The sequence below is a fragment of the Diaphorina citri genome, unplaced genomic scaffold, assembly GCF_000475195.1.
Source record: "Diaphorina citri unplaced genomic scaffold, Diaci psyllid genome assembly version 1.1 scaffold22, whole genome shotgun sequence".
Taxonomy (NCBI): Eukaryota; Metazoa; Arthropoda; class Insecta; order Hemiptera; family Psyllidae; genus Diaphorina; species Diaphorina citri.
In genome coordinates, this window is record NW_007377460.1 from 272,322 (window position 1) to 285,983 (window position 13,662).

The 13,662-nt window shown below is 38.9% G+C and overlaps 1 protein-coding gene across 3 annotated transcripts; it reads left to right on the forward strand.

Annotated features, from left to right (window-relative positions):
• Positions 1-4,863: 4,863 nt before the first annotated feature.
• LOC103509214 (gustatory receptor 68a-like) lies at positions 4,864-10,185 on the forward strand. Of its 3 annotated transcripts, XM_026823604.1 has the most exons (7): positions 4,864-5,106; positions 5,297-5,680; positions 6,469-6,696; positions 6,929-6,997; positions 8,668-8,757; positions 9,349-9,414; positions 10,046-10,185. In XM_026823604.1, the coding sequence occupies exons 1-6, from the start codon at positions 4,879-4,881 to the stop codon at positions 9,412-9,414; spliced, it is 1,065 nt and encodes a 354-aa protein (XP_026679405.1). In that variant the 5' UTR covers positions 4,864-4,878; the 3' UTR covers positions 10,046-10,185. The 3 variants fall into 3 exon arrangements, with proteins under 3 accessions (XP_026679405.1, XP_026679389.1, XP_026679397.1); XM_026823588.1 differs by lacking the exon at positions 10,046-10,185 and having other exon boundaries at positions 9,349-9,727; XM_026823596.1 differs by lacking the exons at positions 6,929-6,997; positions 10,046-10,185 and adding an exon at positions 8,308-8,376 and having other exon boundaries at positions 9,349-9,727.
• The last annotated feature ends 3,477 nt before the right edge of the window (positions 10,186-13,662 follow it).

Genomic DNA, 13,662 nt, shown 5'->3' on the forward strand with positions numbered 1-13,662 from the left:
CATATGCCCCTTGGAATATTAAGGAACGACATAAAGTACAAGCTTCTGAAAGCTATTCTCCAACGGCAAGTGTACTGAAAAAGAGGTCCTGGAAGAAGAAGAAGGATGTGATTGAAGAACCTGAGGACATAGTTCTCCAACTGAACTGTTCATAGCAGCCACTCATAAAGTCCCCTTAAAAAGGATGGTTGTTGGTCACCAATGTTCGAAACGAATTGGCAGAGTAGCACACGAAGAGAAGTACTGTAGGAAAGACAGTTTCACTTAAGGTAGAAACACACCACCATCACGTCACTGGGAGTCAGAAAGATGTAGTCCTTGTGACGTAACGTGATGGTAGTGTGTTTCTAGCTTTACTGTAGAGAGGACAGTCTCACTTACTGTAGAAAGGATAGTAATTGTCATTGAACATCAGAGTCTTGACGTCGTAAAGGGAGAAGTCAAATGTGACAGTGTCTCTCACATCTGCCTTGGGTTTGAGAATGTACTCAGGTGTCGGATAGTATGCGTTGATCTCATTCATACACTTCAGATTCTGGTTGTCTCCCTTACAGTCGGAACTTTCCACAGCGTTGAATACCTGGAGGAATGGATGGGTTAGATTAAGTTGTTGATGTGAATGGATTAATTGTATTAAAAGTTTAACCCTTCACCCGCCACTCACGTTCAGACCGTCAGAACGTGTGCCGCGGAAAAAGCTTGAGACCTAGGTCTGTGAGACGGTTTGGGAGACCTGGATCTGAAACTTTTCCTACCACACACGTTCCTTAGGAGAAGCTGATCTGTGAAGGGTTTAGTTAAGTTAAATGCAAAATGTGTGGGTAAAAAATTCGAAGTGGAAAGTTGAATCCATCCTTCATGTGTAAAATGTTTACGAAAATCCCTAAACCTCCCTGGGAGTCAACGGATTAAGTCCCATCAACCTTTGAACAAGTTGAGTCCCGATAATTTTGGAATTTAGTCCGCTTAGTGGAAAGGTTTACGGATTGAGTCCCAATACCTGCTAGAAAAGAATTGTGAAAAAATTGTAAAAAAAAAGTTATAATGAAAATTTTCTCACTTTTCCTCGAGGCAGTGCTTTCGGTCCAATAGATGTCCGGGACATATCACCCAGGGGACTACCGGCATACTAAGTGAGAAAGTTTGACCTTGCTACTAGAGATATTATACGCCACAGAGAAAGTAGCCACTTTCAGGTAGTTGTAGAGGGATTTATAGGTACACTACTCCGATCCCATAGGACTAAAGAGTCCCTTTACCTCAGACTTCTTTAGTTACTTTCTCAAACAATGATAACAAAATTCACTCGGTTGAGATTAAAACCACGCCCTCCTGATTACCAGGTGCATTTATTAGTGGTAAAACAAAGAGCTTGTTCACAGGTTTTCGCCCAAGTGAGAAAGTTTGACCTTGCTACTAGAGATATTATACGCCACAGAGAAAGTAGCCGCTTTCAGGTAGTTGTAGAGGGATTTATAGGTACACTACTCCCATCCCATAGGACTAAAGAGTCCTTTTACCTCAGACTTCTTCAGTTGCTTTCTCAAACAATGATAACAGAATTCACTCGGTTGAGATTAAAATCACGCCCTCCTGATTACCAGGTGCATTTATTAGTGGTAAAACAAAGAGCTTGTTCACAAGTTTTCGTGGCTATCACATCATTTCCCCAGGTCTAGGGCTTCTGTACAAGATTGTATACTGGGAATAATAAAATTGTCTCCTTTGCAAATTTTCATAATTTCTGAATGGTAATGCTGGCATCCAGGTCTTAGGGCTTCTGTACAAGATTGTATACTGGGAATAATAAAATTGTCACCTTTGCAAATTTTCATAATTTCTGAATGGTAATGCTGGCATTCTACTCTAATCATTTGAACTAGCTATTTATCCTCACGATGCGATGGTGCACCCCGAATTCCATCACTCGAAAACCCTTCAGGGATTCGGACTCAGCACCTCCAGAGTTAAGAGTTATACTTACAGGCATCCACAATCAGGATCTCTACCACTTGACCCAGTTTGACCTTGAATATGTTCATACATTCACATACGGGTAACCCAGCACCTCCAGAGTTATACTTACAGGCATCCACAATCAGGATCTCTACCACTTGACCCAGTTTGACCTTGAATATGTTCATACATTCACATACGGGTACGTCTTCTGTGCATTTTCTGTTGGGGTTGCATTTGAGATACTCTGGCACATCCTCGTATTGAGTAAGCAGCGGGGAAGAGGGTAGTACGTTGGAGATGTTATTCATTGTGGCGACCAGTTGGGTTCCAGATGAGGGATCTGGGAATGAGGAATAATTGAATTAAAACACACACACACATAAATAAAAAAACCTGCCAGCCTGTGACTGGTTGATCAATACAGCAAAACACTCATTCCTTTGGAAATCTTCATACGGATGTTATCTCATTAGATCTTCGGCACCATGCTCATATTATTGAACTATCCGGTATGTCACGTAATTCATTTGTCGACAAGATATCTGAATTTTTATCATTTAAGTTTTTAAATTTTGAAATTAGACAGTTTCATGAGCGAATGATGGAAATTTACATAAATTGCTAGAACCCTTATCCTTATAAATGAGAATATTTCAACGGGCGTGAACGACCTGGTATTCCAGTGTTTAAAACACTTTTTTAATCCAGCCCTCTCCTGGTAGATAACAAGGGATGAGAGAATGTGTCTGTATTCAACAACCTCTTTCCCTAATCCGTTCCCCCAGGAGTTCACGAGATGCCCCCCACTCAATCCTGGTCTATCCTGGCCCGTCTCAACCTCAACGTCCATACCTATGACGAGAGTCTAGTTGGCGTCTATTTCTTCCTCGCCAACGCCGCCAATTGGCGGCTCAGGTTGAGTGTGGTCCGAAACAGCATCCCTTGTCGGCCACTGACCATCCCTTTTCTCTCAAGTATCTCAGAACCTTATCTCTCCACAGTTTCCACCTCCGTTTTGATCTCCCTGTTCTCTTCCCCCATATGACTAGTTCCTATATTGATTTTTATTTATTTTTAATAATAATAGTGCTTATTTATACTGCTCTCATAGGGCTCAAAAGTCCCTTTACTCCAGCAGTATTTCGAGTGTTTCCCCCCTATCTTACACATGAAAAGTTTTTCTAATGAAATTCTTGTCTAAGTTGTTCATAGCCTTGCTCGTCAAGTTACGATTAAGCGTGTGACGTCAAATTCCAACTTTTTCTTTATTAATAGGTATTTTTGTTTGCTAATGTTTGTCAAATGTGGAATATTCCTTGCCATCCAAAAATTTGAAACTTAACACCTCTATTTGCTTCTTTGTAATTTGTCAAATGTGGAATATTCCTTGCCATCCAAAAATTTGAAACTTAACACCTCTATTTGCTTCTTTGTAAGTCCTCGTTATTGAGGATGTCGCCATTCTATTTTGCCTATGGTTCAAGTGATAACACCATCTAATCCTGTTTAGTACTTGAGGAAGTGCAAGATAACTCATAGAACATAGACTACAAACTTCAAAAAATCCTAGCTAAATGAAAGTTTGAGCGTGTATACCATGGAATGTCCAGTCAAACTATCGGATCCCCTTTATGCTAAAGTCAAACCTGTGTTTATCATCTCCAAGATCTTTGGATTGAACAGTCACAGAATAAAATACGGCTCAACTCAACATTATTTTATGATTTCTCCTCGGCAGCCAATCATGAGAGCAATCGACTCACGCTAAATGAAAGTTTGAGCGTGTGTACCATGGAATGTCCAGTCAAACTATCGGATCCCCTTTATGGTAAAGTCAAACCTGTGTTTATCATCTCCAAGATCTTTGGATTGAACCAGTTTTCTCTTCCGGAACCGAGATATCATGTAATCAATGTCGTTTACAGTGCTGCCCTATTACTGGATTTATGGTAAAGTCAAACCTGTGTTTATCATCTCCAAGATCTTTGGATTGAACCAGTTTTCGCTTCCGGAACCGAGATATCATGTAATCAATGTCGTTTACAGTGCTGCCCTATTACTGGTCATCCTAGGTAAGTGGAAATTTGGATATCTTCAATAAATTTTGAGTTTCCCCTTGTCCGCCCGCCCCCTTGTTTGTCAAAATATCCTAAGTCAAGTTACTCAACGAGTCAACGCTTTCCTTTTTAGCCCGTCTTTCCTTTATTATTACGATAGTAATAAACTGAATATTAAACAAATTAGGTAGGTACATAGGTATTCTTCAACCACGATCGAATAAAGTACGGGCTAAAAAATTCCCGGAGGGACGGGCCCAGCTTGTTATTATTATGTCTTTGAAGAATAACCAAATGTGTATCATTGCCCGTTTTTTGTTAACCACGATCGAATAAAGTACGGGCTAAAAAATTCCCGGAGGGACGGGCCCAGCTTGTTATTATTGTCTTTGAAGAATAACCAAATGTGTATCATTGCCCGTTTTTTGTAACAATTAAATCCCTCATCCGGTGGGCTAAACTCAACATTTCCACACATGCTGAGTAAACATTTTGTTGAACTATTCTTTTAAGACTCTTTTTTTTTTCTGGCTTTCTTTCAAGTGGCAGGGTTCTCCTTTAGGAACTCTTCTCCCGTGCACTGACTTTTCTTCCACTATTAATTATTATTTATTTTCGTCCTTAAGATATTTTTACTTCTCCTTCCAGCAAACATAATGTACCTCGTTTACGACGGAAACGATTTGAATTCCACTCAGAACAATGTCGATACCAAGTCCAAGCTCCCCGTGATCTGGCTTTCTTTCAAGTGGCAGGGTTCTCCTTTAGGAGCTCTTCTCCCGTGCACTGACTTTTCTTCCACTATTAATTATTATTTATTTTCGTCCTTAAGATATTTTTACTTCTCCTTCCAGCAAACATAATGTACCTCGTTTACGACGGAAACGATTTGAATTCCACTCAGAACAATGTCGATACCAAGTCCAAGCTCCCCGTGATTACTATCTATGTGAGAATGATGTTTCTGATCCTATGCAACATCCTGTTTTATGTCACCTGTGTTATTAATCACAAGTATATCAGCGCCATCTTCACCTGTGTGAACTATATCGACTACAATGTTCAAATGTTTCAGGACGGACCTGACCAGGTAAGGAAAATGAGTAGCAAAAAATTAATGGTATCCCCTGAAAAACCTGTTTGTGGTGAAAAATTTGGTGCCAAGTATCAAATCAAAATTTTCGAAAGTTACTCTTTACTCTTTCCCTGCGGTAGTCTTGGAGGTACTATCGTCATTTTATGATCTTATGTCATCTTACTGTTTGTTTGTCGCTTTTCAGGAAAAAATCCAACCACACCATCATCGAATAGGGGACTTCCTATTCACCTGTTTGATCCTCACGTCCCATTTGTTGGGTCAAGTATTCCGCTACCTAGTGTCATTTTATAGTTCCTATTTCGTTTTTATCTACACTATAGCCTCCCTGACATCCATCCTACTCGAGTTACAATTTGTCATACTCCTCATCAACATTAGACGGTCGTTCTGCACACTCAACTCTCATCTGAAACGCAACAAACACGGATCGTTCAATGCGATTGTCAAGAAAAACATAATGTTCTATGATTTCAAACATACCAAGTCGTTTCTCAACTACCCGTTCATCAAGGCAATGCTCCGATTACATTATTATCTGTGTGACGTCTGCAGCTCTATCAATGAGGTACTTGACAAAGAGTGGTTTGAGATATTGATAATCTTTCTCTTAATTGCACAATGCACATAAAGCAGTGAAACTGTGTGGTACAATGTTTAAGTATAAAATTATGTGGTGCAATGTTCAAGTTCACAAATAATAACTTGTGTTTACTTTGAATCATTCGGACTAGGAAGCAACTGGACTTAAGAATCATACTTGAGGTTACTGCTAGGGGCAATGGGCTCTTACGGACCCAAAATCTCTGAAAACGATTTGACAAAGAGTGGTTTAAGATATTGATAATCTTTCTCTTAATTGCACAATGCACATAAAGCAGTGAAACTGTGTGGTACAGTGTTTAAGTATAAAATTATGTGGTACAATGTTCAAGTTCACAAATAATAACTTGTGTTTGTGTTTACTTTGAATCATTCGGACTAGGAAGCAACTGGACTTATTTAAGAATCATACTTGAGGTTACTGCTAGGGGCAATGGGCTCTTACGGACCTAAAATCTCTGAAAACGACACATTAAAGCGGTCCGAAACCTTTTCTAATTGAATTATCAGTTTTGCCATTATAATTTTCTGTGACCCTATCTCTTGTTGTAGGTGTACGGGATTAAGATCCACATTAAAGCGGCCTGAAACCTTTTCTAATTGAATTATCAGTTTTGCCATTATAATTTTCTGTGACCCTATCTCTTGTTGTAGGTGTACGGGATTAAGATCTTTAAAGCGGCCCGAAACCTTTTCTAATTGAATTATCAGTTTTGCCATTATAATTTTCTGTGACCCTATCTCTTGTTGTAGGTGTACGGGATTAAGATCTTGCTCATTATAGGCTATGATTTCCTCACTATAACTTCGATTCTGTTCAAGTTGACGTCCAATTTGCTATCTACTTCTTCAAACTCTTCAAGCTCTATTAGCCCAGTAGGAAATGAAAACTTCAATATGATGGCTCACATATACTTGTGTCTACTCAAATGCTTCATGTTGTATCTAATTGTGCGCACCACAGATGGTGTCACTAAAGAGGTAAGTTGATACACTTCCTAGTAGTAATACTGAGTTTTTACAGACGTCCTCAGGATCACATGATCTACTTTGAAAATTCAATAAAAAATTGTGGAAAATGTCCCGTCCATCTGTAGATTTGACCTACAAACTGTTCTTATGAGAACTCTCATCGCAACTTTTAAAGATAACACCAAAATTTTTCTTCAAGCTTCCTGTTTTGGCCTTCGATTTCATTGTTTTGTGTTCACAGGCTGGGAAGCTTTTGAAGATTAGTCACAAGCTGCAACTGAAAAATGATCAAGCCAACCTAAATCTTGAGGTAAGTGAAGTTTAAGATGGTACAACGTACAGAAAACATGTTCATAATTACCATACCAGAGGTTCCTTGGAGCAGAAATTTTCGTATTGTCCTATTGTCATTGAACTGATTTTGTAATGAAAACTTACATTGTTAAATATTGATTTCTTTCTGATTCCTAGAGGTAGCTTTACCGCTGCCGATGATAGCTGAGTGCTGAGTATACTCATAATAGGTGTATACGGTGGTGTATTATAATGTTGCTGTGTTGACTGTTAACTTAAAAGCTTGTTAATCTTGAAGTATAACTTCACTCCCTTGTTTATCCACATATACTTGTGTCTACTCAAATGCTTCATGTTGTATCTAATTGTGCGCACTACAGATGGTGTCACTAAAGAGGTAAGTTGATACAAGTAGCTTTACCGCTGCCGATGATAGCTGAGTGCTGAGTATACTCAATACTCATAATAGGTGTATACGGTGGTGTATTATAATGTTGCTGTGTTGACTGTTAACTTAAAAGCTTGTTTTTCTTGAAGTATAACTTCACTCCTTTGTTTATGAGTAAAAGGTCACCCGGTCATGCCTTGGGTTACTATAAATTAGGTAAATCTTCAATCAAATTGTTAACAACGAATCTGTTATTTGTAGTTTCCCTCTGTAAACAACTCTCAATAAAAAGTACCTATCTATTGTTATTGATGATAATGACTCTGATGCATCCTCCATCAATGTCTTACGAGTACCTATGTCGTGTGATTTCAGATAACTTCATCTATTGTTATTGATGATAATGACTCTGATGCATCCTCCATCAATGTCTTACGAGTACCTATGTCGTGTGATTTCAGATAACTTCAATCAATGTCTTGTGTCTTGTGATTTCAGATAAGTTCTGTCAACAGGCCGAGGTGGCTCTTGACCCGTCCATCCGTAGATTTGACCTAAATTTTTCTTTAAGCTTCCTGTTTTGGCCTTCGATTTCATTGTTTTGTGTTCACAGGCTGGGAAGCTTTTGAAGATCCCGTCCATCTGTAGATTTGACCTACAAACTGTTCTTATGAGAACTCTCATCGCAACTTTTAAAGATAACACCAAAATTTTTCTTCAAGCTTCCTGTTTTGGCCTTCGATTTCATTGTTTTGTGTTCACAGGCTGGGAAGCTTTTGAAGATTAGTCACAAGCTGCAACTGAAAAAGGATCACATGATCTACTTTGAAAATTCAATAAAAAATTGTGGAAAATGTCCCGTCCATCCTTAGATTTGACCTAAATTTTTCTTTAAGCTTCCTGTTTTGGCCTTCGATTTCATTGTTTTGTGTTCACAGGCTGGGAAGCTTTTGAAGATTAGTCACAAGCTGCAACTGAAAAATGATCAAGCCAACCTAAATCTTGAGGTAAGTGAAGTTTAAGATGGTACAACGTACAGAAAACATGTTCATAATACCAGAGGTTCCTATCGTAAAGTTAGATTTTCCTTGAAGCAGAAATTTTCGTATTGTCCTATTGTCATTGAACTGATTTTGTAATGAAAACTTACATTGTTAAATATTGATTTCTTTCTGATTCCACCGTAAAGTTAGATTTTCCTTGAAGCAGAAATTTTCGTATTGTCCTATTGTCATTGAACGAACTGATTTTGTAATGAAAACTTACATTGTTAAATATTGATTTCTTTCTGATTCCAGTTGCAATGTTTTATTCAACGGTTGGAACGACATAAGATCTCATTTACGGCTTATGGATTCTTCCCCCTCGACTACACCTTGCTTTACACGGTAAGTCGGTTTCCTTCTTCCTCCAATAAGTCAGTTTTAGTATCTTCTTAGAAACTTCAAAATCACTTCAATTTCTACATTGGCGATTGCAGCGCAACTTATATGTAACTTTCAATCCTCTCCAACTCTACCATCGATATCCGAAAAGTCCCTAACAGCATCACTTTATCTTCTTTATGTGATGAATTGATGACTTTACTATTTTAGTCATCAATACTAACTACTTTTCTATTGCTCTTGAATGTTTCAGATAATTGGAGCTGCCAATTTCAAAATCACTTCAATTTCCACATTGGCGATTGCAGCGCAACTTATATGTAACTTTGAATCCTCTCCAACTCTATCGATCGATATCCGAAAAGTACCTAACAGCATCACTTTATCTTCATGTGATGAATTGATGACTTTACTATTTTAGTCATCAATACCAACTACTTTTCTATTGCTCTTGAATGTTTCAGATAATTGGAGCTGCTACTACCTATTGGGTTATCCTAGTCCAGTTCCAACTCTCCTAATGTGATGAATTGATGACTTTCCTATTTTAGTCATCAATACTAACTACTTTTCTATTGCTCTTGAATGTTTCAGATAATTGGAGCTGCTACTACCTATTGGGTTATCCTAGTCCAGTTCCAACTCTCCTATAATATCTAAGTTATTTGTGCACACTTTGTTCATACTTTACGTATCTAGCTTGATAGGATTTAGTAGCAGCTTAGGTGTTAGAAGTTTAGAACTTAAAATAGATGTTAGTATTATGTGATGATTTTCGTCAGGGATATTTTTACAGAACCATATAATTCTGTAGCTCCTGTACAGCATTGTATAGTAGGTAATGTTATGTAATATATATCCTACTTCAGCAACTCATTTTTATCTCCAAACTATACGAAAACCTTTTAAGTCCCAAGAAATGAGAAATTTAGAATCCCTTCAAATAAGTCCCAACTAATATGACATATACACAAATCATGTCCAGGTTTGATTCTTGGTGGATAAAGGACCCTACATAACATTGATATGGGGGTCTTTTCTGACGAAATTCCCGTGTGCGGAGTCCAGTATGTAAACCTAAATCAGGCCCCTGCCCTACAGGCAAATCAGGCTAACCACCACAGGGTCCACTCTGAATCTGGCTCTCAGCACACCCTCCAAATAAGTCGCGACTAATATGACCCACGAATCATATCCGGAATTGATTCTTGGTGGGTAAAAGACCCTAAATGAGGCCCCGGCCTTACAGGCAAATCCTGAATTTTAACCAAAGCTCTCCCCTGGCTCTCAGCACACATCGCGGTCCAAACATTGTTTCTCTACAATCACAATTCAGATGTCAAATCTGATAAGACACTAGTTTAGCCACAGTGACGATGGTAGCTACCACCTGAGTTTCGTAGAAACAGGAGTGTACTATGTGGATAAGGGGGATATGCTCCGTCCTGGCGGTGTTGTACTTGACTTGTAGTCCGGGGTCCACGGAATCGACTCGGGCAACGTATGTCATTCCATCTACCTGTGAGTATTCATCATAGTAAATAGTGTTTATCTACATAATTATAGTGTTTTAACGAGACATGTGAGTCTGTTTACTCTTCACTGTAGGACTTCAAAATAATTCAATACCACCATTGATCTTTTCAATGGGGGTGGAGCTCAGTAGAAACACTTTGCACTTCTTCGTAACTTGGTATCTGTTATCAGGAAGAAAAAAAATTATATGTTATTATGTGACTTTTTTTTATAGTCAACATGGCTGAACCAATGAGATTCCACTGTGGACTTCCACACTTGCTCCACAAAGCGGAATCTCACAATCTCATTGGTTCAGCCATGTTGACTTTAAAAAAAAGTCACAGAATAAAATACGGCTCAACTCAACATTATTTTATGATTTCTCCTCGGCAGCCAATCATGAGAGCAATCGACTCAGCAAGTTGCACCGTCTTATCAAACGAGGCTGTCGTAAGGTTGTCATCATCACAGGGCCGGAGTTATCCGAACGGGCTGGCGTCCCCACCTATCGATCGCCCAACAAGGAGATAGCCGCCAACTTCCGCGCCTGTTTTCACCCCCTGTTCAATGAAGACGACTCCATGGGAGATGTCAGTCCGCGGTTCCGATTCCTCAACAATATTCGCACTGTGGCGTCTCGCGCTAAACCTAGCCGGGTAAGTGATCCTAGTATACCGTTCGGGCGTTCGGCTATGCCACCTTATCACCTATATCCCACTCTTGCTGTGGGTTTCACCAGCTTACTTTTTAGCCAATAGTTAACATACACGTTTGCCAGCTTAACAGCCCTGTTAACCTATTCCTTCTAAGGGCTGATTTTTTTTTTTTTTTAAAAATCCCTTGATATTTTTTATTTAATTTATTTTTACTTTCTATTATTTATCCGAAAATTTCTTTTTTTACTTTCTATTTCCTTTTCAATCCACTTTATGCATCTTGGAGTCTAAAAAATCAAATCAGAAACAAATAATGCATTATTTGTCATAAATTCGATCCTTTTCATGACTTTTGTAGATATTGCAGCATTACCAAGTGCCTCCTTTGTAATCAATTACTTTTACACTGATAATATCGCCACTAGTTGCCCACTCGACTGCGGAGGTTGCTTGATTCTTGGAGTTCAACTTGGATCAGGAATTGCTTTTTTCATACACCTCTATTTGCTTCTTTGTAAGTCCTCGTTATTGAGGATGTCGCCATTCTATTTTGCCTATGGTTCAAGTGATAACACCATCTAATCCTGTTTAGTACTTAAGGAAGTGCAAGATAACTCATAGAACATAGACTACAAACTTAAAAATCCTCGCTAAATGAAAGTTTGAGCGTGTGTACCATGGAATGTCCAGTCAAACTATCGGATCCCCTTTATGCTAAAGTCAAACCGGTGTACTTAGGGGGCTAGGATGAGGGTCCCAATTCCGTCATATTCAGGCTTCTTCCGGTGTCCCTCATTCATGAATTCGTGATGACGTCAGTGGTTCTGTTTACCCGACCTAATTTCGGTACTATGACAAAATAGTACGCGAAGTGGTTGGTGTGAAAAGTGTTTCGTTGTCGACGTCATGGGGGGCTAATGCTTTCAATTTGGTTGACGTCAAGCCAAACCTTCCATTGTCTACCAGCTGGCAACCCGCGGGGGATCGAACACGAGACCGCATCCAAGATCTTTGGATTGAACCAGTTTTCTCTTCCGGAACCGAGATATCATGTAATCAATGTCGTTTACAGTGCTGCCCTATTACTGGTTTCTGAAATGTCAAACTTATCAAGTAATCTGAAATCTTGATATGTACAATTTTACATAATATGTCAAACTTATCAAGTAATCTGAAATCTTGATATGTACAATTTTACATAATATGTATCATAACTTGAAGCTCTCAAGGGATGTACTATTGTACTAAGATGTATGTACTTTTTGTTAACCAATCTATCCATGTCTTTGGCGACCGTAAGTCTTCTTATAAACTTCTATATTAAGGAAAAAAATCCGTTTAGTTTGTCTTTTAATTATCAAATTTCACTTGAAATTGTGGTTTGCTCTTTGCGTTTATCTCAGTTACCTGATCGATATAGATTATTTATTTTTAATGGATGAGTTTTACCTTGGTTGTATAACCTGCCTCTGTGATTAGGATAGGACTATTGCTTTACGAGGTTACCATTGTTAGGCCTTTATTTACATCTTATACCATTAACTGTAAAAGACCTCATCTAGTACAATAGTTTTATGACTCGTGTATGGCCTGCCATTATCTGCGGTACATAATATACTGTGTTCTCATAAAGTCCCAGGCCACCCTTATCAATTTCATTTTTGGGTCTGAATTTCAATATGAACCATTAGTGGGATCTATTTCTAACACAAATCACCAATCGATATGAATTTCCCATTTTTGTTGCTTCCCCTGTTGGCTGAAGAACATGGAAAAATTAAAAACTGAATAGGCCATAACTCCGGCCCTGGTTATGGGATCAAGCTCAAACTTGTACTATGTTTTTTTTTCAATGCCTTTGATGTGTATCACAAATAGAGAAAAATTAAAAACTGAATAGGCCATAACACCGGCCCTGGTTATGGGATCAAGCTCAAACTTGTACTATGTTTTTTTTTCAATGCCTTTGATGTGTATCACAAATAGAGGGTTCTCATTTAAGATTTTAAAGTTTAGGGTGGCCTGGGACTTTATGAACACAGTGTATATGGCGCCAACTTTCCAGGGACCCCAACTTGGAAAACGTGTATAATCTGCCCCTGATCAAGGCCATAACTCCGGCCCTGGTTATGGGATCAAGCTCAAACTTGTACTATGTTTTTTTTCAATGCCTTTGATGTGTATCACAAATAGAGGGTTCTCATTTAAGATTGTAAAGTTTAGTGTGGCCTGGGACTTTATGAACACAGTGTATATGGCGCCAACTTTCCAGGGACCCCAACTTGGAAAACGTGTATAATCTGCCCCTGATCGATGAAAGCGAACTTCCTCGCTGCAATTATTACCAGAGGCGGTTCAATCACACTTGTGTAGAACTGTGCCGGCCCTATCCGTTCCTAACCATGTTGGGTCTGACCCACCCTAAGATCACTGATGAAACAGGTAGCTTTCCTAGAAGATAGAACGGTGCTGCAGTTTGTTGGGAAAGTTTTCCAGTACTTGATTGAAGACTCGGTAACTTGTGAAGGTCCATTTTAACTATTGGGTTGTACGGAGAACGAATGTACTAAGTTGTGGAATGCCACGGCAGTATGTGGAAACTGAGATGCTCCTATTGTGGTCATCTGAAGGCAGACTATAACATTCCGCTCACACCTGCTCTTGACCCCCATGGGTAAGTTTTACCTTATGAATTAGTACTGTAGGTAACAATAATAACGTGTAAAACAGGTTT